The 21,988-nt window shown below is 53.0% G+C and overlaps 1 protein-coding gene across 3 annotated transcripts in view; it reads left to right on the plus strand.

Annotated features, from left to right (window-relative positions):
• Positions 1 to 21,988, plus strand: part of LTBP2 (latent transforming growth factor beta binding protein 2) — a 105,631-nt gene that overhangs the window by 12,441 nt on the left and 71,202 nt on the right. For all 3 annotated transcript variants that reach the window (XM_086709271.1, XM_086709269.1, XM_086709270.1), the window contains exon 3: positions 10,037 to 10,286. In XM_086709271.1, coding sequence (XP_086565397.1) covers positions 10,037 to 10,286 — 250 coding nt within the window. The remainder of the gene's footprint in view (positions 1 to 10,036; positions 10,287 to 21,988) is intronic.

Consider the following 21,988-nt stretch of genomic DNA (forward strand, 5'->3'; position numbering starts at 1 on the left):
GGCGTGCAGCACAGTGGCAGGTGCTCATTGGACATGATATAAAAAGGCTCAGTCAGCATGTACTGAATAATACAGGGCCCATCCCAGGGTTGTGCTGACTGCTCTCAGCCTCAGTTTTTCCACGTGCCAAACAGGGATAAGAATGGCACCCGTAGTAGTTATAAGAATGAAGAGGAGTGGCACATGTAAAGAAGTTAGCCCAGGGCCTCATAATGGTAAATGCCGAACAAACATTAGGGGAAAGAGTCACAGCACGGGTGGGATCTTCACTGACTGGTTAGGAACTTCCAGGAGCCAGTTTTGAGCCTCTGTGTGGCTTGTCTCTGGAAGAACCATCCTCTGAGACTCAGTAGTTGGCGGGGAGTGGAGGAGAGCAAGGTGAGAAGTGGCCAAGGGGAATAATCGCACAACTTCAGTGGAGACCCAACTAACGTGAAGGTACAATCCTAGCAAGAGACCGTCATCTCTCCCCCTGATCATATATGGGTACCTTAGGTTTTCCTGGTGGGCAGGTATGTGCCCCCAAGGCTCTTTGCTCAAAGAAGTATTTAGGAGATGTTCTTACCCAGGGATCATGAAGCCAGGTGTTGTGTCCTGTTGATATCAGTGAAGTGTCTACCTGGTCCACGTGTGGTAAAGGACCGAGTAGGTGAAGGATCACATGGGTGGCCTGGTAGCTTCCTTCTGCCATCCCCAGCTGCCTCTTCTCATCTCCTTGGCTGGAGTCTCCTTTTCTTTTTCTTTTTCTTTTTTTTATTAAAAAAATTTTTTTAATGTTTATGTATTTTAGAGAGAGAGAGACAGAGGGCGAGTGGGGGTAGGATGGAGAGAGAGGGAGACACAGAACCGGAAGCAGGCTCCAGGCTCTGGGCTGTCAGCACAGAGCCTGACACAGGTCTCGAACCCACAAGCTGTAGGATCATGACCTAGGTGGAAGTTGGACGCCCAACTGACTGAGCCAGCCAGGCGCCCATCTTAATGCTGGGATTCCCCAAGACTTTCCACAGATCTTTGAAATCTCCCCTGCAAAGAGGGAGCCCATGGGAGCCAACCCAAACATTAGTCGTCCCCCATTATTGAGCCCTAGTAGGCACTCTTAACTGTCAACAAACACACAACAATAATAGCAGCCATGCTCTGTTATAGCCAGGGACCACACTAAACATTTCACCCCCTTGACCCTGTGAGTGGTCATCGTGTGTTCTCTGCTGTGCTCCCTCTTCTGTCCCGGCTGTGGCTTGTCCTCTACCCAGTGACTAAACATTGGGTTCCCCAGGACTGAGTCCTGGGTCCACTTCCTTCTCGCTGTACCGCTCCTAGAATGATCTCACGTATCCCCATGGATGGAAGCATTATCTCTGGGCTGACAACACCCAGATTTATATAGACGTCTTCAGCCAGACCTCTTTTCTGACCTCCAGACTCCTTCGCCGTGATGCCTACTCAACATCTGTTCTTGATATTCTCCAGACATCCCCACCCTCAAATGGTCCAAAAGGAGCTCGTCGTTTCACTCCCTCTGCCAGCTCTCCTGCCCAGGTGTTACCCACCCTGTTTAAAGCCATCCACATCGACCTGAATGCTCGAGTCAGATATCTGGGGGCCATCCGGGACACCCCTCACTGAGCCCTCTTTGTTTCACTTCCTAGATCCCTCGGGGCCTGTCTGCTTCTCCCTGCTGCCCCTGCTGCCTCTCCAGTCTAAGGAGCCAGTATGGGCTCCCGGGTGACTGCCGCAGCCTGCTGGCTGCTCTCCCCGCTCTCTGGGTCTTTCTCCATAAACCATATCATAACACATCTCTGTTCACTCCTTCCTGCCGCGGCGTACCCAGCCTCGTCTCCCAGAACTCCCCCGGCTCACCGAATCCAGCCTGGGTTCCTGGAAGACACATCCTCCAGGCTGTTGCACATGCTGCTCTGTTTGCTTTTCCTTCTCTCTCTATGCAGCCAGCTCCTTGTCATCTTTCCCATCTCTGTTTCAAGTGCCTCTCCTCAGAGGAGCTCCCCTAACCTTTCCGTCAGGGCTTGCTCACACCAGCCTTGTTATTCTGGATCCTAGCCCCCTTGACTTTTTCCCCTCCATGACTCATACCTTGATTTGGGTTTTCCTATTTATGTGTTTACTTGTTTTGTGACTCTCTAAGTTGGAAGCTCTATGAAGGAGAGGACAATGTCTGTCCTGCTTACCATCCTAGGTAAATAGTAAATGTTGGATGCGTGACCATTTTCTAGATGACACGGAGGCTCACAGAGGTGAGCTAAAGTCCCACAGAATCTGAACACAGGTCTCTGACTGCAAGGTTGTTCTCCCCTCCGTGCTTCTGCCGTGACCTTGGCTGAATTGTAAGCAGGAGTGGTGTATTCCCCGCCTCCTGATCTTCATGGGTCCTGGGCAGGGAGCTGGTGCTCTTGGAGAACAGCGTGGTGGGCTTCATGTCAACCACAGAACTCTCTTCCATGCCCTGAATCTACTCCCCTGGAAAAGGCTGGTTCCTGGGCTCATCCCTGTTGGAGGCTGTCCTGGGGCCCCATCCCATCCTTCTCTCCTCTCCAGAGGCCCCTCTGGCACTGACACCTCCAAACCCTGCCTGTTCTCAGACAAGGCCCCGGGGCTGCAGGGGTAGTGGGGTAACTCTTCTGCTTTGGCGCAGGAGCTGGAGACAAACCCGGGCCTGAGCCCTGGGCCGTGAGCCCTGCCCAGTGGTCTCCCTCCTCATGCCTGCTGGAGCCGGTGGGAATTGGGCCTGCTCTCTGCCCTTGGCCTCCTGCCCCTGACTGGCCCAGCGTTGTGGCATTTGTTAATGCAATTAGCAGGGCGGTCCATGCCGAGGGGCTGGGGGCCAAGGTCTGACTCACACCTCCCCTTCCTCCCCTCTGGCCGCCAAACGGTAGAGGCCCGCTTGGCCTGCCAGACGGCGTCTGCAGAGAGCACACGAGGGGCCAAGAACGGCATCTTTCTCTCATTAGAGGCTTTTATGTGAACACAACTGCTATTTTGGAGCCGGGTGCTTGGCTGGCCCCTGAGCCCCAGTGCTGTTTCCAGCCGTCCCGAGAACAGCTGCGGCGGGAGCCGGGCAAGTCCTTGAGGACCTGACTTTTCCCACAGCCTGGGGTCTCAGGGCCCAGATTGGGGCCTGGAGACACAGCCGCCGGGCAGAGCTCGGGTATGGACAGGGCCTCGGTGGACTCTGAAGTCGTCTGGGGACCCGACGGGCATTTCCTTGCCTCAGAGATCTCTGACAATCAAGGTCCCTTTCTGTGGAAAGCAAAGGTCAAGGCTATGGAGAAACTGCTCAAGCCATAGTGGACACCCCACCCCCTGTAAGAGAATTCCAGGGCCAATCAAAACCTCTGGGTGAGGGCCTAAGTTGGGGCGCCCAGGGCAGGGCTGAGATAAACACTGAGGGTGGGGAGGAGACTGTCCTGTCTGCAAAGGCCTCTGGATGTAGAAGGGGACAGGGCCCTGTCCTGAGGGAGGGATCGGTAATTTAGTGGGTAGGTTCTTTGTGTCCCACTGACACGGATTTTAGGGAAAATGGAGGTTTAATCTGGGGAGCAACTGAGCTTCAGGTGAGGGGGTGCTGGGCCCAGAGTCTGACCTGCGGCCAAGGCTCATCTCCCAGACAAGAGGCACCAGAACTGTGGCTTCTGTGACTGAGGAACCGAATTTTACATTTTATTTGATTTTAATCGATTTCATGTTAAATAACCTCATACAGCTTGTGGCTGCAGCATTAGACTGTTGCGTCGCATAGCTGTAGAGAGTGCAGTGCCCCTCCACACCCACGATCTCTCTTGAGACTCACATGACTCTTTGAGGCAGGAATTATCAGCCCCCTTTTATAGGAGAGATCACCGAGGCACCGGTTGAGGCGTCTCGCTGAGATGAGACGAGTCCAAGGTCACACACCAGGGATGTGGCTGAGCCGGGGTCAAACCAAACCCTTCTGACTCCCAGCCTCATGTTCTTTCTGCTACCAAGTAGCTGATCAGAGGCTCAGAGCAGGAGTAAGGCCACACGGCGAGAGCTATTTCCAGAATCCCCCCGGGCCTGCCCATTCTGAGTTTGGTCTCCTCCCAGAGGCAGGGGTTTGTGTGGAAAATCTGAGCAAACCTCAGCTCGACTGTTCTGGAGCGGAGTGAGGAGAGAAGGGGCACAGCCAGAAGATGGGGGTTGGAGGGAACGATGCCTTCTATTTCTTACTTTCAAAGCAATTTCAGGAGTTTTCTTTTTATTCCCCTCTCTTTCGGCATCCTGCTAACTGCACAGAGCTGAACTCCCCAAGTTGAAACTTTCCACATGTCCAATCCTCAGTGAGGAAGAGAGTGCCAGGAGAGTGTGGAAAAGCAAGGGTTCAGGAGAAGCCCAAATTATGAATGGCTAAGGACTGGCATTGGGGAGTGAGCACCGGGGAGGCTGAAACAGCCTTGCTTGCTGGTTGTCTGAGGAAGCTGGCTTCTGGGTCGGGGGCGGGCGGTGCTGGCTGTGCCCTTCGTGGCATCATGATTGACAACCTTTTTACCAATAATCAGTGAATATTCACGAAAGCCATGTACCCCATCCTGGTTAAGTTCTCAAGTGTAAAGCATGATCTCTGCTCCTGTGGAAAAGTGGGAGAGAGGAGGCTCCAAGAACAAAACATAAAGACTTCCCGGCTGGCCATGGCTGGGAGTTTTCTCTCCTAAAATTCTCACAACGCTGCATGGAGCTGCCTGCCCCAGGGCCCTTGGCATTTCCTTTCCTGCTTTATGCAGCAGGCCCTGCCATCGGCCGTTCTGACAGGGATGATTTCCTTTCTGATCCTTCAGCTTTGAAACCTGTGTTCATTTGACAGGAACGTTTTGCTTCAGTCTCCTTTCAACAAAAGGACACATGACCACTCTTGCCGAAGGGTCCCAAACTTCTGGATTTCATGCACCAGTAAAATATCCGAAAACCTCATAGGTACCGAAGTACAGTAGGCCAACTTTTCATTTTGCCACGTGAGGATGTTAGAAATACAAACTACCATTTGCCATCACTTTTAATTTAAAAAGAACATCTAGGGGGTACCTCCGGGGTGGCTCAGTTGGTTGAGCGCCTGACTTCAGCTCAGGTCACGATTGCCCGGTTGGTGAGTTCGAGCCCCACATCGGGCTCTCTGCTGTCAGCCTGTCAGTGCAGAGCCCGCTTCAAATCTTCTGTGCCCCTCTCTCTGCCCCTTCCTCTGCTTGCGCTCTCTCAAAAATAAACAAACATTGGGGTGCCTGGGTGGCTCAGTCGGTTGAGCGTCTGACTTCAGCTCAGGTCATGATCTCATGGTATGTGAGTTCGAGCCCCACATCGGGCTGTGTGCTGACAGCTCAGAGCCTGGAGCCTGCTTCCGATTCTGTGTCTCCCTCTCTCTCTCTGCCCCTCCCCTGCTCATGCTCTGTCTCTCTCTGTCTCAGAAATAAATAAAAACATTAAAAAAAAAAGTTAAAAAAAAATAAACAAACATTTAAAAAATAAATAAATTAAAGGGGCTCCTGTGTGGCTCAGTCGGTTAAGCGTCTGACTTCGGCTCAGGTCATGATTTCACAGTTCATGGGTTCGAGCCCCACGTCAGGCTCTGTGCTGACAGCTCGGAGCCTGGAGCCTGCTTTGGATTCTGTGTCTCCCCCTCTCTCTGCCCCTCCCCCGCTTGCACTCTAAGAAATAAAATGAAAACATTAATAAAAATTTTTTTAAATAAATATATAAATAATAAATAAATAGAGTACCAAAAAAAAAAAAAAAGTAGGAAAGACTATCTCAAAATAAAAGACACTTTTTAAATGGGAAAACAGCATTACAAAAAAACTCGGGGCAACTTTTTTATTTTCTTTATTTTATGGCAGACCAGTAAAAACGGTCATAAGAATGTGCCCTTGACAGATGGGCACTAGGAACCACCACTTTGAACCATTTGGGGGTGACTTTGGGGGTAGTGGAGAGAGAAGAGAGGAGTTTCAGCTCCAGTCCCATAATGCAATGCCCCGCTCAGAACAGAAGCGTGACCCCTTTAGTGAGGAGGTCAGGTAGTTCCCTGCATCTTGCTGAAACATGTAAAACAACTCAAGAGAGGGTGTAGATGGTGTCAGTGAGAGGTGGCTCAAAACCTCCAAAACCCTGACCCCTGGCAAATCTGGGCCTCTGTGCAGTTTCCTAAATGGTTGATCCAGAGAGGTTATCTTCCCCAGCAGGTTTTTTTCTGCCAACCAACCTGGCTGGCTTGGAAGCCTTTTAGAACTTTCATTTACCATGGTATTCCATCCATCCATCCATCCATAAGTGCTGTTTTTATGGTTTCCCTCAACCACCCATTTTCAATAAGCTGTTCATTGTACCAGCCGAGGTTGGCCAACCCCGGTCCTCAGTGAGGACCTAACGCCCTGCATGGCAAGGGGCTTCTGTGGTTGTGGGAACCCACCCTTGGGCAGAGCTTCCTCCACGCAGGAACCAGCTTTGTTGTCTTTGTGCCCCCCCCACCCCGCCCCCCGGCAGCCAGTCTGGCCAAGGGAGGGTGCCCACCAATTGTTGATGGAATAGAGTAGCAAATAAGGCAGAACCAGAAGTGAGTGAATCAAAATAAAAGTGAGACAGGGAGGCCTGCAGGATTTCAGGTCTGGGGTTTCTAGAGTGTGAAAGATCTTATTATTAAAGTCAAGGATGGGCCATCCTCGGGCCCAAGAGGAGAAGGACAGAAGCCAGACTCGTTTTGAAAAGCTGTCTTAAGGCAAGGACTGCCCACTCAGAGGTGGAAGGGAGACTGGGATTGGGAGAGGCTGTGTGACACTCCTCTCACCCAGGCCAGGCTTTGGTCACAGCCGGCAGGGAGATGGTCTGAGAGACTAGGCGCCCTGCGGTGTTCATGGGAAAACACTCAGGCCTTCCCTTTTTACTTCCTCTCAAAACTAAAGCAGGGCCAAGACCTGCCCTGGACAAACCTGCTTCTGCAGTGTTCACTGACCTTGGTTTGGCTGCCTGGCTGGTCTCTGGGGTGGTGGTGACGGGGCCTGGTGGGTGGTCAGCTGGGGGCCAAGTCCCCAGAGTGGCAGCCAGGAGATAGGCCCAAATCTTGCCACTGTGGCAGTGTGTGTTTGGGGAAGCGCTCAGGGTCAATCTTCTGACATGGTCTGTTTATCTGGAGGCCAGGGGGCTGCCAGGAAGTGATGCTGAGGCACTCAGGAAGTGCTCTGGCAACAGGATTCAGCTCATGGTGGGAATCCTGAAGTAAGACCTGTATTTCCCCACTCTCTCCTGAGTAGGCAGATTGCCCTTGACTGACATGATGACCGATCAACACATCCTTTGTGTCTCTGAGCAGCACCACCTCCTCCAGGAAGCCTTCCGTGACTTTCCCTTCTCCTTGCCTCAGCCTGGGTTCGAGGATCTGGCTGACATCTATCACATGACCTATCTCCTGGCTTCCATATGAGACAATACACTTCATGCATGAGAGATTGGTTCTTTCTGCCATAGGCCTCGCACCTAGTGAGCCCTCTATGAATGTTCACTGAATGAATGCATGAACTGGTAAACATGGTCCATCATCATCTAAGATTTACTGTGTGGGCTCTGGAGAGGGACAGGGTCCTGAAGTCTCCACCACCTGCAAAGGTGCATTCGGTGGCTGACTTGAAGCCACCAGATCCCTTCATTTCATCAGCAGCTCCAGGTAGAGGTTCAGAACTGGTAGGGAGGAAGGACCGTACCAGCCCCACTGGAAAGCAGTGGGGAGGAAAGAGCCTGGGCTTTGCAGTCAAACAGACCTGGATTCGAATCCTAGATCTACCACTGACTAGCTGGGTGGCCTCGGGCAAGTTTTTACCCTCTCTGAGCTTGAGGCCTTATTTGTAAAATGAGAATCATAATCACCCTTGCTGCAAAGGATTGTTGTTAGGGTTAAATGAGATAGTATACGCGAAGTACTGTGCCTGGCATAGTGTAAACACTCAATAGATAGTAGCTGCCTTAATAAAAAATAATCTGTCATTGGTGCGCGTATACTAGGGCTAAGGATGCAAAGAGGTGTAAGGGACAGTCACAGGAGCTAATCACAGGAATCAATGGGGAATTGAGCCACGTACATGAACACCCATCATGCTGACGGCAGCATGCCCACTGAGCGGTGTGCACGGTGAGTGCCAGTCCTAGTTGCTCACAGGAGGGTGCACTAGCTCGAGGTGGTCATCAGGGATGGGGAAGATGCCTTGAGGGAACGGTAGGACTTAGGTTAAGTGGAGAGGAATTGGAAAGAGTTCCAGGGAGGGGCCACAGTACACACAGAGGCAGAAAGAAGAGAGAGCCACACCCACAGGCCGGTCTGGCCACCGAGGATTAATTTAGAGGGATTGATTGTTAGAGGGGGATCAGACGGGGGAAGGTGTTCAGTGCTGGTCTCTGGAGGCGCCCGGGAGCCAGTGAGTGTCTCCGAGAGGGAGGTGGCATGGGCCAAGTGGAATTTTGGAGAGATTTATTCAGACTGGCCCCTGGTGTGGACTCCAGGCCTGTTCTCAGAAAGAAGAGTACAGCTCAGGAAATCCCAGGCTCAGGATCTGTGTTGTGGTGCCTGGTATTTTAACGCACTTAGAATAACTGAGGCCCACGAGGGTCTGCGTGATCTGCCTCTATTTCCCTGACCTTGCATGCTCTCCCCTATCACCAGACCCCAGCCTCCCTGGACCTCTGGCACTTTCTCGAACGTACCCTGCTCCCGCCAGCCCCCAGAGCTTTGGATGTGCCTGGCTGGCTGTCTGCCTGGAAGACCTTGGCCTATCCGCCTCCTTTGTATCCGTTGTGGCCGGCTCTTCAGAGAGACCTGTCCTGATCTCCCCATCTAAAGTCACGCATGGGCCACCGCATCGCCCTGTTTAATTGTCTTCACAGCCTGAGATACCGCCCGAAGCAATGTTATGGTATTTTCTTATTTCCTGTTGGTACCCCCCACTGGACTGTGGGCTCCACGTAGACAGACATTGTCCCCGGTGCCTAGTAGGGGCTCAGCAAATATTTGTTGAGTGAATGAGTGACAGATAGAGGCGACTTTGGGTTTAGAGGATCCAACATGAGCCTAACCATGCTCTCCTGGGTTCTTTTGTGTTCGTGTTCCCCATGCAGGGCCCCACATCCCTATGTGTACCTCTGCATGGGACTCTCTCTCCCATGACTGCTAGTCACTGGAGGGGACTCCAGATTTGGCAAGGTGATGAAGGGCAGTGAAAAGTCATGGCTCTGGGGGGCCAGTGGCTGCTGCACAGCACCAGTGCAGAGGAAGGGGCCCCGGTCCAGCCCCACTTTGCCCCCAGGCTGGATCCAGGGCCCAGGAGCCAGAATTCTTCCTGCTTTCGGGCAGGAGTTCTACCACTTGCTAAGGAAGGTGAGGAGCTTGAGAGCAGATGCTCTCCAAAGAGGAAGAAGAGAGACTATCAATGCTGAAGATGTCTTTGAGAGACCCTTAGGATGCCCCCAGCCTCCTCAGTCTGCCCTTCAGGTGATTCATGAGGAAATTGGGGCTCAATGAGATCAAGATCACGCAGCTCACGGAAGACAGAAAAACCCCAACAACTCAACCTCCCCCCGCCCCTTGACTTTCAGGCCAGTGTTGAGCCCTTTCCCATGAAAGAAACTCATTCGTTCATTCATTGTTTGTTTGTTTGTTTGTTTGTTGAGAATCTACTCTGTGACAGTCTCTATTCCAAGTTCTGGGGCGGCCGGAGGGAAGAAAACAAAACATCTGCCCTCTGGGACTTTCAGTCTGGGAGGAGAGACAGACAACCAGAAGTGAGCACAAATGCACCATACAATGTCAAGTGCCTCACGCCTTTGGCCATTCGGTGTCTGCTTGGCTGTTCTGAGATGACAGGGGAACCTCACCCTGGGGACCGGAGGGGGGAGGCGGGGACAAATGGGCCCAGGGAGCCTTCTGAGGCCAGAGTCGGGCTCCCTGCTTGAGTGGGGAAGCCCAAGCAGCACCAGCCAGGAAAGTGTCAGGACGCCCGGGCCCCTGCCCTCATCCCTCTCCCTGTCTCCCCAGCTGTGTGCCAGCCGCCCTGCCAGAACCGGGGATCCTGTAGCCGGCCCCAGCTCTGCGTGTGCCGCTCCGGCTTCCGGGGAGCCCGCTGCGAGGAGGTCATTCCTGAGGAGGAATTTGACCCCCAGAACTCGAGGCCAGCGCCCCGGCGCTCAGCCGAGGGGTCACCCAACCCACGCAGGAGCAGTGCAGCCAGAGAAAGCACCACGACACCCAGAACACGCTCACTGGCCTCGCAGCTGCCGCCGGCCAGGTAAGTCCTCAGTGGGACCTCGGGTCCAGGGGCAAGTGTCTCTCTCTCTCTCTCTCTCTCTGTCTCTCTCGGGATATCTTCCTTAGGACCGTTGGGTGAAGACCTCGGTGGAGAAGACCAGAGTTATCCTTCCTTCCCTCCCCCCTGCTCTCTTCCCCTTTCCCTGCCCTGACTGGAGGTGCAGGGAGCAGAAGAGTGGGTGTCGCGGGGCGCCTGGGTGGCGCAGTCGGTTAAGCGTCTGACTTCAGCCAGGTCACGATCTCGCGGTCCGTGAGTTCGAGCCCCGCGTCGGGCTCTGGGCTGATGGCTCAGAGCCTGGAGCCTGCTTCCGATTCTGTGTCTCCCTCTCTCTCTGCCCCTCCCCCGTTCATGCTCTGTCTCTCTCTGTCCCAAAAATAAATAAACGTTGAAAAAAAAAATTAATTAAAAAAAAAAAAAAAAAAGAAGAGTGGGTGTCGGGGTTGGCACAGGCTTTTTCAGGCTGGGGTGGCCAGGAGAGGTGGGAAGTGGAATCTCTACCCTCCAGTCCTGGGAGAAAGCTGAGGAGGGCATGTACCCGGGCCCTCTGGTTTCGAATCCTGGCCGTGACCCCTTCCTGGCTGCGTGGCCTTAGGCAATTTATTTACCTCTCTGATTCCTCGTCAGTGAGGCGGGGACAAATGATGATAACCACAAGGATGGAATGGTTGTAAGGATTAAGTTAGTTAATATGAAGAAAGTGCTTAAAACGGTGGCTGCCACATAGTAAACTCTTTATAAGTGTTTTCCTCTGGGGCATCTGGGTGGCTCAGTCGATTGAGCGTCCAACTTTGGCTCAGGTCATGATCTCACAGTTTGTAAGTTGGAGCCCCGAGTTGGGCTCTGTGCTGACAGCTCTGAGCCTGGAGCCTGCTTCTTCAGATTCCATGTCTCCTTCTCTCTCTGCCCGTCCCCCACTCACGCTCTGTCTCTCTTTCTCAAAAATAAATAAACATTAAAAAAAAAAAAATGTTTTCCTCCTCCACCTCCTGCTCTGCCTATGGTCCATGGCAGGAAGGACCCCTCTGCCTGAAGAAACCCTTCAGTTCATTCACTGCTCAGCAGTAACCTCTCTCCTTGAAGGGGAAGAGAAGGAGCATGTGGGGTGAGGGGAATGTTCATGGGCAGGATTCCCTGGCCTGCTTACCAGCCAACCTGGCTAGACTTTTTCTAGCTCTGGACAGGAAATCTGAACTCTGTAAACTGGTCCATTTCTAGGGGGCTGTGTTTTCCTTTTGGTTTTTCAGGCTCGTTTTTCCATTCGCTTCCTACTTAAGATGTTCTTTCTGAAATGTTGCAACCTTGTCTTGCTGAACTAAGGGGAAAAAGGAGTGGTCCTCTGGGAGGCCAGGAGAACCAGGGAGAGGAGGCTGACCTCAAGATCAGGGCCCCAGCAGAAAAGCTCAGGAGAGAAAGGAAAGGAGCTTGAGATCGTCCAGCAACTCAGAAGGGGGAGGCAATCAGGGTCTCAGGAAGGTAGGGGTCCAGAGCCCCAACCACTCAGGCAGGTAGTTTCCCAGGGCGGCCAGAAGCACAAAGAGCACAAGGATAGACTCAGGCTGAGGTCTAGGGAGATCCAAATCAAAACCAGAAGAGCCAGACCCTTTGGCCAAGGCCTTGGGATGCGGGGGCAGAGAGAAGGGCAGAGCTAGTGGCCAGGTAAACAACATAGGAAGCAGAGGGAATGACCTGGGAGTGGCTGTGAGCAGGTGGACAGGGCCTGAGCCTTGTTATGGTTGGTCCCAACTGTTGATGCAAGGTAGGTGGGCCTGGTGTGAAGGCATCTGGAAGAACACCAGAGGTACAAGCTCCAGAGTCAGCCCAGAGCAGGATGGGAGTAGAGTCCTTCCAGCCTGGAATTCACCAGCAAGCTCTCTTTTGGCTTGCAGGGCTCGTTCGTTTTATAATGCACGGAATCCCTGTTGTTATGCACGAGCGGGGATGGGGGATAGTTGCCATGCTGTCCGTTGTACCCTGGCGTCAGAGCTGTTCAACATCCCCTGCCCCATCTTGCCAGCCCATCCCGCCCCTGCTATTCAAGGCCCAGTCCCACTTTCTCCAAAAGGCCCTCTGATCACTTCTGCCCAGCTCTCTGACCCCCTGCCAACGCATCCCTTGTGGATCTGTGCCCTGTGTCTGCAATCAGACTGTGTGGCCTGGGCCCTGGAGGGCAGTGACTCCGTCTCTCCTTCTTTGGATCTCCCGCAAAGCTCCTCCCACAGTCCTCACTTACAGAAAATGCTCAGTCCACATTTGCTTCACTGGGTCCAAACTGAAGAGTCACCTAGAAAGCGTCCACCCAGCATTGGCTCCTCGCCTTGTACCTGGAACCAACACACCAGCCCCTGTGCTGCTCTGAGTACAGGAAGAGGTGAGGCTCTGTGCTTCCGGGTGGAGCACCTCCCACTCTCCCTCGGGACAGTCCATTCATCTGCTCACCGGACCAGAAGCTCCCTGAGAGTAGGGACTGTGTCCTGCTCTCTTATGGATGTGTCCTTGGTACCCAATAACGTGCTTGGCTCACTGTAGGTGCTCAACTTATGTGAGCGAAATGAATAGACGGATGAGGCCCAGTGCTGGGGAGAGGAGGAGGCTGGGTTACACGAGCCTTCCGTCCCCCAGCAAAGGATCCATGTGTGCGAGAGGCCATGGAGGGCGAGGGCCCACAGTGAGGTCAATGGCCCACGGCAGGGACGTCCTCTTCGAGCCTCACAGCCTCCCTGGCCAGGGGCTACTGTGTGGTCATGAATGAGCTACAGCCTCCAGGCCGGCCCAGTCTCTCTGTCTCTGCCCCGGGACCTCAGTGCCATGAAATCTGGGAAAGTCCGAGTGGCCCGCTGTAGGCCCAGCTGTGTTTTGCTTTGAGAGGCCAAATCCCGCTTGCCTGGTGGTGTCAGACATTTCCTGTGAGCTTGGCTAGGTTCCCCAAGCAGCCTTTGGCCTCTTTCCTGATGGCAACTTGCACAGGCCCTTGGTGTCCAGATAGAGGGACTGGCATGAAGCAGGGGGCACTCTAGAAGTGAGAGGGGGGCCCAAAATATCTGGGGAGGGGAGACACTGCAAGGATTGGTGATGTCCGGGAAACCCCCTTCAGGAAAACACCAGACAGAGGCCAAGAGACGTGTGTTCCCGAAGGAAGTCGAAAGGGAGGGGCCAGGAGCGTCTAGGGCAGCAGCAGCAGCAGCTCGTCCTATGCAGAGGCAGACGTGGATGGAGGTCGTCCAGCTGTGGCCTGGGCCGGCTGCAGGGGCCCAGAGACTCCCTCCAAGACCCGGGTCCGAGACCTTCCCCAAGGCTGGTCAGAGGGCCTGCCCCACCTGGGGAGCAGGAGCCAGGCAGCTGGGGACAGGCCTGAAGAGGTGGGGCAGGGGTGGTTACAACCACCTGGGACAGACCAGCCAGCCATGGAAGAGCGCTTTACATCCACGCTTCTCAGGCTGCAACGGGAACGTTGTTAACATGCAGCTGCTGATGCTGCAGGTCTGGGGAAAGCATCGCTAACGTGGCCTCAGGTGATGCTGATGCCGCTGGTCCATGGACCACACCTTGAATAGTGAGGGTCCGGCCTGGGCTTTGGGCTCAGACAACCCGGGGGGTCCAATTCTGGATTTACGACTCACCAGCTGTGTGACATTAGGCAAGAATCCTAAGTAATCTGAGTCAATAGTCCCCACCTGATAGGATTGCAGAAAGGACGAAATGAGACCGTGTATGCAGAGCACTTAGTAGAGTGCCTGAGAGTTAGTCCTCAGTGTAGGTTAGCCATCAGCAGGCTGGTTCTTTCTGCTGTGGGGACGTGGGTGGCAAAGAGCAGACAAAACGTGGGGTGCATGCATGTGTGCATAGACCTGCTCTGGGGAGCAGCCAGAGGCCCAGGCCAGCCTCAGAGGAGCCGGGACCAGCAGATCCCACAGCAGCACCCATAGTGGGTTTGGCTGGCTTGTTTCTTCCACCAGGACCGTCCTTATGGTAAGGAGGGGAGCCCTATGGGAGAGGGGGGCTGAGCGAGGTGTCACATTTCTCAGAATGGGAGGCACCTCCATTGGGTTTGCTCCTTAGCCTGACCCAAGGACCTAGAAGCTGGGCTCTGGGGACATTTTTAAGCAGTCTTGCTCACTCCTTGGGCAACAACAGGCCTGGAGGACAGTGCTAAGCGGGGGTGGGGGGGAGAGGTCTGGGAAGCTGTGGGCCCCATGGTAGTGGCTGTCCGTTGGCTGCTCCCCCAGAAGGCAGCCAGAGTTCGCCTTCTTTTTACTAACCCGGTCTCTCTCTGTCTCTCTGTCTCTCTCTCCTGGATCTCCTGTCCACACACCCCACGTCTTAATCCACCGTGTTAGTTTCTTACGGCTGCCATAACAGATTGTCACAAGCCAGCAGCTTAACACAATGCAGATGCGTTATCCTACAGCTCTATAAGTCAAACATCTGACTCCGGTCTCACCAGGCTAAAGTCAAGGTGTCAGCGGGCTCAGTTCCTGGAGGCCCTAGGGGAAAATCCATTTCCTTGCTCATTCGGGTTGTTGGCAGAATTTAGTTCCTTGCAGTTGTGGGACTGAAGTCTCTGTTTCTTGCTGTCTGCCACTTGAGGGCCGTTTTTAGCATATAGAAGCCATTTACACTCTTTGGCTTGTGGCCACCTTCCTATCTTACAAACCAGCAATGGCACGTGAACTCTTCAAGTTTTGAATCGCCCCTCTACCTCCCTCTCTGGCTGACTCTTTCTCACTGATTTGTCTGCTACCTTCCTCCACGTTTAAACACTGGGCCCCCCTGGGTAATCCAGCTGTTTTGTCAGCTGATTAGCAACCTTAATTCCATCTGCTACCATGATTTCTCTTTGCCATTTAGTTTTTTTTTTTTTTTTAATTTTAATTCCAGTGTGGTTAACGTACAGTGTTATATGGGTGTCGTTCCTTTTGTCATTTAATGTAACGTATTCAAAAGTGTAACACTACGGGACAAAGATCATGGGGGCCAACCAAACCCACCCACCGCAGCCCATTCCAGCTGGGACCCTCCATCTGAAGTGCAACAACTCCCCTTTTCAAGGGCTTGCCACAGGGCAGCCCTACCTGATTTGGCCCCCAAAACCTTTCTGACATCTCTGATGTCAGGTTTGACCATCCATTACTCTCGTTCACTCTGCTTCTGTCGCATTGGCCAACTGGTGCTTCCTCAAATATGCCAGAGGTGCACCTACCTCAGGGCCTTTGCACTTGCTATCCCCTCACCCCCTAGGGATACCATGTTAATATTTCCTAGAGTGGCCATAACAAATTACTACAAACATTGGCTTAAAAAAACAGAAATTTATTCTCTTCCAGTTCAAGAGGGCAGAAATCCAAAGTCAAGATGTCAGTAGGGTTGTTCCTTCTGAGAGAGAATCTGTTCCATGCCTCTCTTCTAGCATCTGGTGGCTCCCGTCAATCCTTGGGGTCCCTTGGCTTATAGCTGCCTCATACTAATTTCTGCCTCTGTTATCACATGGCCTGATCTCTGTGTGTGTGTGTGTGTGTGTGTGTGTGTGTGTGTGTGTGTGGTGTCCTTCTTATAAGGACACCAGTCATTGAATTTAGGGTGCGCCCTAATCCAGTATAATCTCATCTAAACCTAACTGATTATGTCTGCACAGACCCCATCTCCAAATAAGGTCACAATTATAGGATGAGGGTTAGGACTTCAGCACATTTGGTGAGGGGTACAATTCAAACCACATCAAACACTCTTTCTAGATCCTCACATGGCTCACTTCCTCCCCCTTCAGCCCTTCTCTTCTCAGTGGGGTCCTCTGTTCACCTGATTTAAACCTGCACACTCCCTAACCCTCCCTCCCTACCCCAACCCCAGAGATTTTGTTCCACTGCACTAATGTCTTCTGTGTTTTACTTATTTGTTTGGCTTATTGTTTTTCTTATCCCGGTAAAAAGGCCAGGTCCAGGAGGGCAGGGGGCTTTATCTGTGTTCTTGCTGCCACACCTCCAGCACCCGAACACAACTGGCCCAGAATGGGGATAGGTGAACACGTGCTGAGGGACAGGCTTGGGTCTCCACCCAGTCATCTCATGTACCCGTCACAGCTCTGTGCCGTTCTGTTGACGAAGCACAGAGAGGTGAGGTCACTGGTCCGCACTCCCCCAGCCTGGCCTGAGATGCGGGCCTGTGCCGGGCCTCTCCGGGCTTCTGCCTGCAGGAGAGGGAGGAAGGGCAGGTACCAGCCAGCCCCTGCTGAAGGCCCAGCCTCAGCGGTGAGAACCAGGCCACTGAGCACGTGTGGGTGCATTTGGTTGGTTATAGGACTCGCCTCCTCAGGGCAGGACCCTCGAATTGTTCAGCCCCCACCTCTCTACCTGGGCCCCCTTTGGCACTTCCTGACCTGTGACCTTTAACCTGCTGGTGCTGAGACTGCACCCACAGGCTTCCCATGGGAGTGCTTCCCCCTTCACTCCCAGGCCTTGCCTGGGCCTCCTCTGGTGGGTGCAGGGTCTCAGCTCCCAAGGAGTGCTCTCTGCCCAAGTAGATCACTGCACCAAGAGCCACCACAGGGGAGACCCGGGCTCCCTGCCTGGGGGCAAAGGCAGCACCCGCTGCCTGACAGAACGGCAAAGAGGAGACCGATGACCCAGAACCAGAAACTAGGTAGCTGGGGTGAGGGCAGCTGGAAACAGAAGGAGCCGAGCAGGTGCAAGGAAGCAGCCAACGTGTGTCTCGGGGGAGTGCTGGGTTTTGGAGCCAGGCCGAATTTAAACCCTGGTGCCCTCACAAACTAGTTATCCAAGTCACTTTACTTCACTGCAGCTCAGTTTCTTTGGCTCTGAAATGGGAAAACTGATGCCCATCTCATAGGAGTGTTGAGAAAATCCATTGAAATAATGTATGTGGAGGGATCGGTGGGGTGCCTGGCACACGGGAGGTCCAATAAATAACCTTATCTATGACAAATCAGTGTGACACATCCCATTTGCCAGGATGGGCTTCCCTCCACCCCACTGTCTAGACTTACAGATAGGGAAACTGAGGCACGACAAAGCTTGGCAGCTGGGTTAGGGGTCTGTTCTGGAAACCCAGGAGATCCTGACTCTGGGCCACTCTGAAGGCTTGCCAGGGTCCCCTGAGCCTGCCTCCTGCTCCAGCCACCTCCCACCCACTCCCCTCCTCTGCTCTGGGCTCTGACAAGCTGTCACATGCCCTCTGCTGGCTCCTTTGGGCGACACGACCCTCTGCCCTCCCTCCTCCCTCATTCAAGGCCCCTTGGACCCAAGACCATTCTCCAATTCCCCTGGGACATGATGAGGGACTGACTCATGCTAGAAGGCCTTGGAAAACTCCTTTGCCCTCCGGGGCCTCAGTTTCCACATTTGTAAATCAGAGACATAGAGTGGGTCTTCTCTGAGGTCGAGCTAACGGTCTCAGATTCTGGCCTCCAGCTTGGTCATTTCCTGTCCCAGATGGTGAAATGTGCTTACTCCCCTTTTACCTATTTCCAAGATCGTGACAAGGACACATGATGCCTTCCCTGGGGCAGACCTTAGCTGTCCGTGACATTCTGGCCTCAAGTTCTCCTTGGCAAGGCTGCAGTGGGGTTAAGCAGCCTGCATCTTTCATGCTGTGTCACCGCTTCCTCACAGCCATGCAGTGGCAGACCTGTTAGGTTAACTCAACCCTACAATCCTGTCTGAGTCAGGCTTTTGAGATCTCTGGGGACTGAGTGTCATCTTTCCTTTTCTTTTTTTTTTTTTTTTTAGCCTTATTTTTTTCTGATTTGTTTTTCTAACATTGAGCCCCAAGCTTGCCCCCTGGGGTTTTTCTGGACTTCCCCAACCCTGAGGACCTTGGATACACTATTTTGAAAGGACTTAGAAGCAGGAGACCCAATTTTCTTTCTGGCGAGGACACTAAGTAGCTTTGTGGCTTGGGCTAGCCACTTAACTTCACTAAGACTTATTGTCTCTATCTGCAAAATAGGAACAAATAATTCTTTCCTCACTGGGATGTTGTCAGGATTCACAAGAACATTGCGGGCAAAAGATTGCGCTGTGAACCGTAATGCTTTTTGCAAATGCTGGTTAATGTTGTTAACTACCAGTCTTGACAGTGAGCTGGGGTATTTTCTTATGTCTCCTATTTGTGCATGGGTTACTTTTCAGGAGAAGCTCCTCATTGAGGCCCTTCCTGACCACTAAGGATTTCACCTTAGGGTTAACCTTAGCCACTGGATACAAACCAGGAGATGTACTTCACGGCACAGAGCACAGTGTCTCTGACGGGTTCCCCAACAGTTGTGCAGTGCACAGCCCATGCAGCTGTATGTGGCAATCCTGGACCCGGTTTCTTCTGGGAGGGAGACATCTCCTAGCTCCCTATCACCTAATATTGTAAATCCCCAATCTGAGACTCTTCTCATCTTATTTACTTTTTATTTTCATAGTACTTTTTATTTTCTATTTTCTAAGTTAATTATTTGTTATGTTATTATTTATCGTCTGTTTCTTCCCAGCTGCAATGTGAGCTTCTCAAGGGCAAGGATCTTGCTTTGTTCACTGACATATCCCGATATCCTAGAGCAGTGCTTGGTATATAGTAAGCCCCCAATAAATAAATAGCTACTGAATGAACACCCCTATTGCAATGCATCCCCTCTTGCTATCTGGAGCAAAGAAAGATGGTCTTGCGTCCGTTCCCTTCTGAGCTGACACTCAGCCCATCCCCTAGCATGTCATTGATCAGGAAGGGGATCTCCCAGTCCTCCCAGCAGGTGGGAACCTGCCCTGTCTCTGCTCCGTGGCCTGGAGGCTCTGGAGCCAAGGTGGGCCTAGGGCAATGCTTCTCTCCTAATGGTGACTAGGTTGGGGCAGAGCCAGACTTAGCAGACTCTGAGGAGGCTGGTACAGGACTGTGGCAGCTGTGAAGGGGCTGTTCTTCCAGCTTCTTCTGCCTCTTGGGCCTTAAACGAGCCCCATGAACCACCCCCTCTCCCTGCACTTGTGGGTTTGGAAGAGAGAGGGCTCAGAGGGAGATGCTCACTGTGGGCCTCCAGCCAGAACAAACGGAGAGGGTATTATTTTCCCAAGTCTGAAATCCCAGAAGCCCTGCTGCTGCTTTTTGGGGAGAGCAGAAAAAAAATCTGTGTCTCAGCCAAGCGCTTCCTTTACTGCCCACGCCCCTCTCCCTGCCGCTTGTAGGGGATTCTACAAGTGTAGATGGGCCACATTAAGATTTTTCTGCAGGGTCCCTCGGCACTGCCCAGCAGACTGCTTGGCGGTAATGGCTAGGTCTGAAGCGCTCCATTCCCACCAGGGAGAGGAGTGAGACAGGCTATCCTGTGCTGGACATTTCCGTAACTGGATACAACAGGAGATGTCCGTCACCTCACAGTCTCTATGATAGGCACTCCAAGAATTGTGCAGTGCACAACCTGTGCAGCTGTGTGCAGTGACCCCGAACCTGGCTTCTTCTCAGGAGAGAGATGTTTCGCAGTTCCCCCACAAAGTATGTTACTTCAAAGCAGTGCTCTATAACTGGGCATGGCTGCTGAGGTCCCTTCTAGATTTCTCTGAAATGGTAACGTTGGGGTGGACCCCTGGGGCCATTTAGAGTGTTAATTTGCACCTCCTTGACCCACACACGTACCTGAGAGCCAGAGAGCTCAGGGCCTGGGCGGGGTCTTGGCTAGCCGTGCATGAATAACAAAAAGATACAGACTCTGGGCAGATGCAGCCCGAGACATGCATTCTGGCTATGCTTTGCCTCTAGGCCTGGTGGTCCCAACAGAGATCATGAAGAAGGAATATTCAGCCCAGTGCAGACACCTCTGGGTTGGTGGAGACGCCAAGCTCAGGCCTCTGAGTGCTCAGAGGAGAAGGGAGCCCAGCACATTCTAATACCTCTCCTGCTCCCCACGTAGGACAAGTGGGCAGGCTCCAGGAAAATGATGTCTGCTTCCTGCGCCCTTTCTCTTGCCTTCCTTTCTCTCCTAGTTAAGCCTGAAGGCGAACATCTGGCCTGAGGCAGCCCCCAAATCTCTGGTGAAGACTGCGTGTCTCCCTTTTCCAGGAATCTCTTCCTTTTCCGGGATTATCAGAACCTCGCTAGGTGTGATTACAGAGAGGAACTCCAGCCCAGCCCAGGCGCTAGCCCTCGAAAATTCTCTGAGCTAGGAGCTCGTCACCTCCGATCTGCCCACAGCCTGCAGCAAAGCGATAGAGAAAGCTCGGGAACTTCCTCCTCCTCCACGCTCCTTCTTCCGCACCACCATCGACAGCATTATGGTGCCCTGCTGTGCTAGATTTCCTACCCTCCTCTTTCCTCTCCTTGCCCTCCCCACACCAAAGCCACCAGCTCGGTGACATGCGGGAAGCAAATGTTGCACAAATGTCTTTTGGCCAATCACGTGGAGTCTACTTAGTGGGGTATAAGTGGAGTGAGGTGACAGGACGGCACCTGTCGGTGGGATGGGGACAATCTCCCAGGAGCAAGCAGAGGGTCAGGGAGACCTCCCAGTGCTCGCCCCTGCCCTGACCCTAGTCTGACCCTGATGGGGCGTCTAGGATTGTGGTTACAGTGGTGAATGCTTGGGTTAGGATTGGGTGGGACGAGGGATGTGATGAGGGTGACACTGTATTTCACAATAGGGTGGTGGTCGGGTGAGATGAGAGGGTAACTTTAGTGTGGTGTTACAGTGAGATTTTAACCTTAGGGTTGTGGCTAGGGCTGGGTTAGAGCTGTGCTAGAGTTGAATTTAGGATTGTGGGGCTCTTTTTGCGTGTGGTATGGTGGTTATTTTAACCTACCGTTTGTGGAGCCTTATTGAGTGAGCTGGCCCTACTGTGCAAAGGACTCAACAGGCACCACCTAATAACGGGGACCATATGACGTAGTGGTTAAGAGCGTGGGTCATGAGTCAGACCTCTGTTTCATCTGATTCTTTTGCTCACAGCCATTTGATGCTGTGCATTCCTTCCCCTCCCTGCGTCTCAGTGTAAAAGGATGATGCTAACCCTGGCTGCCCAGGCCTGTGGTGAGAATAAAATAGAAGTGGGTAAAGTGCTGAGTCACAAGGCTAAGTGTTCAATACTCAACAGCTGATACTCTTTATCCGTATCAATCAGAGTTCCAACGGGAAACAGATGGCGCCCTCGATGAGCTCAGTTTGATAAAGGGTCTATCTGCAAAGGCACGGACAGGGTTAGAGGAAGTAATAAAAGGGATGGGATATCCCGGGGGTGGCTGTGTAGGGAAGTCCAAAGGGGCCAGGGGCCAGCGGTTACTGGAACCAGAGTAGCTTCGGCCACAGGAGAAGGCCATGACAGGGCTGTGGCCTCTGTTAGAGGAACACACCGCTGCTGCCCCATGGTGCCCGTCAAGAGGGAGCTGGGAGGATCAATACTTCCACTGCCTCTCCTGCCCGCTTGCTGGGGTTCCCCTTCGGCTGAACAGGACTGGAAGGCAGAGGGTGACGGAGCCTCCTGGGGCCCAGAGTGGGGTGGAGAAAGGTCCAGAGGAGCGAGTGGAAGATCTCCAGCACATTAGTGGGTCCTCACGGTGACACTACGACGAGGACATTCCTGTTAACCCCACTGCACAGTGAGGACACTGAGGGGGAGGGCCATTCCAGCCCAGCTCTACTCAAGACCTCAGAGCCCTTGCCAGCCGCCATTTTGCTAGACAGCCTCTAGAGCAGGTGAGCT

Source organism: Puma concolor, chromosome B3 (genome assembly GCF_028749965.1).
Source record: "Puma concolor isolate L17-30 chromosome B3, mPumCon1.1.hap2, whole genome shotgun sequence".
Classification (NCBI taxonomy): Eukaryota; Metazoa; Chordata; class Mammalia; order Carnivora; family Felidae; genus Puma; species Puma concolor.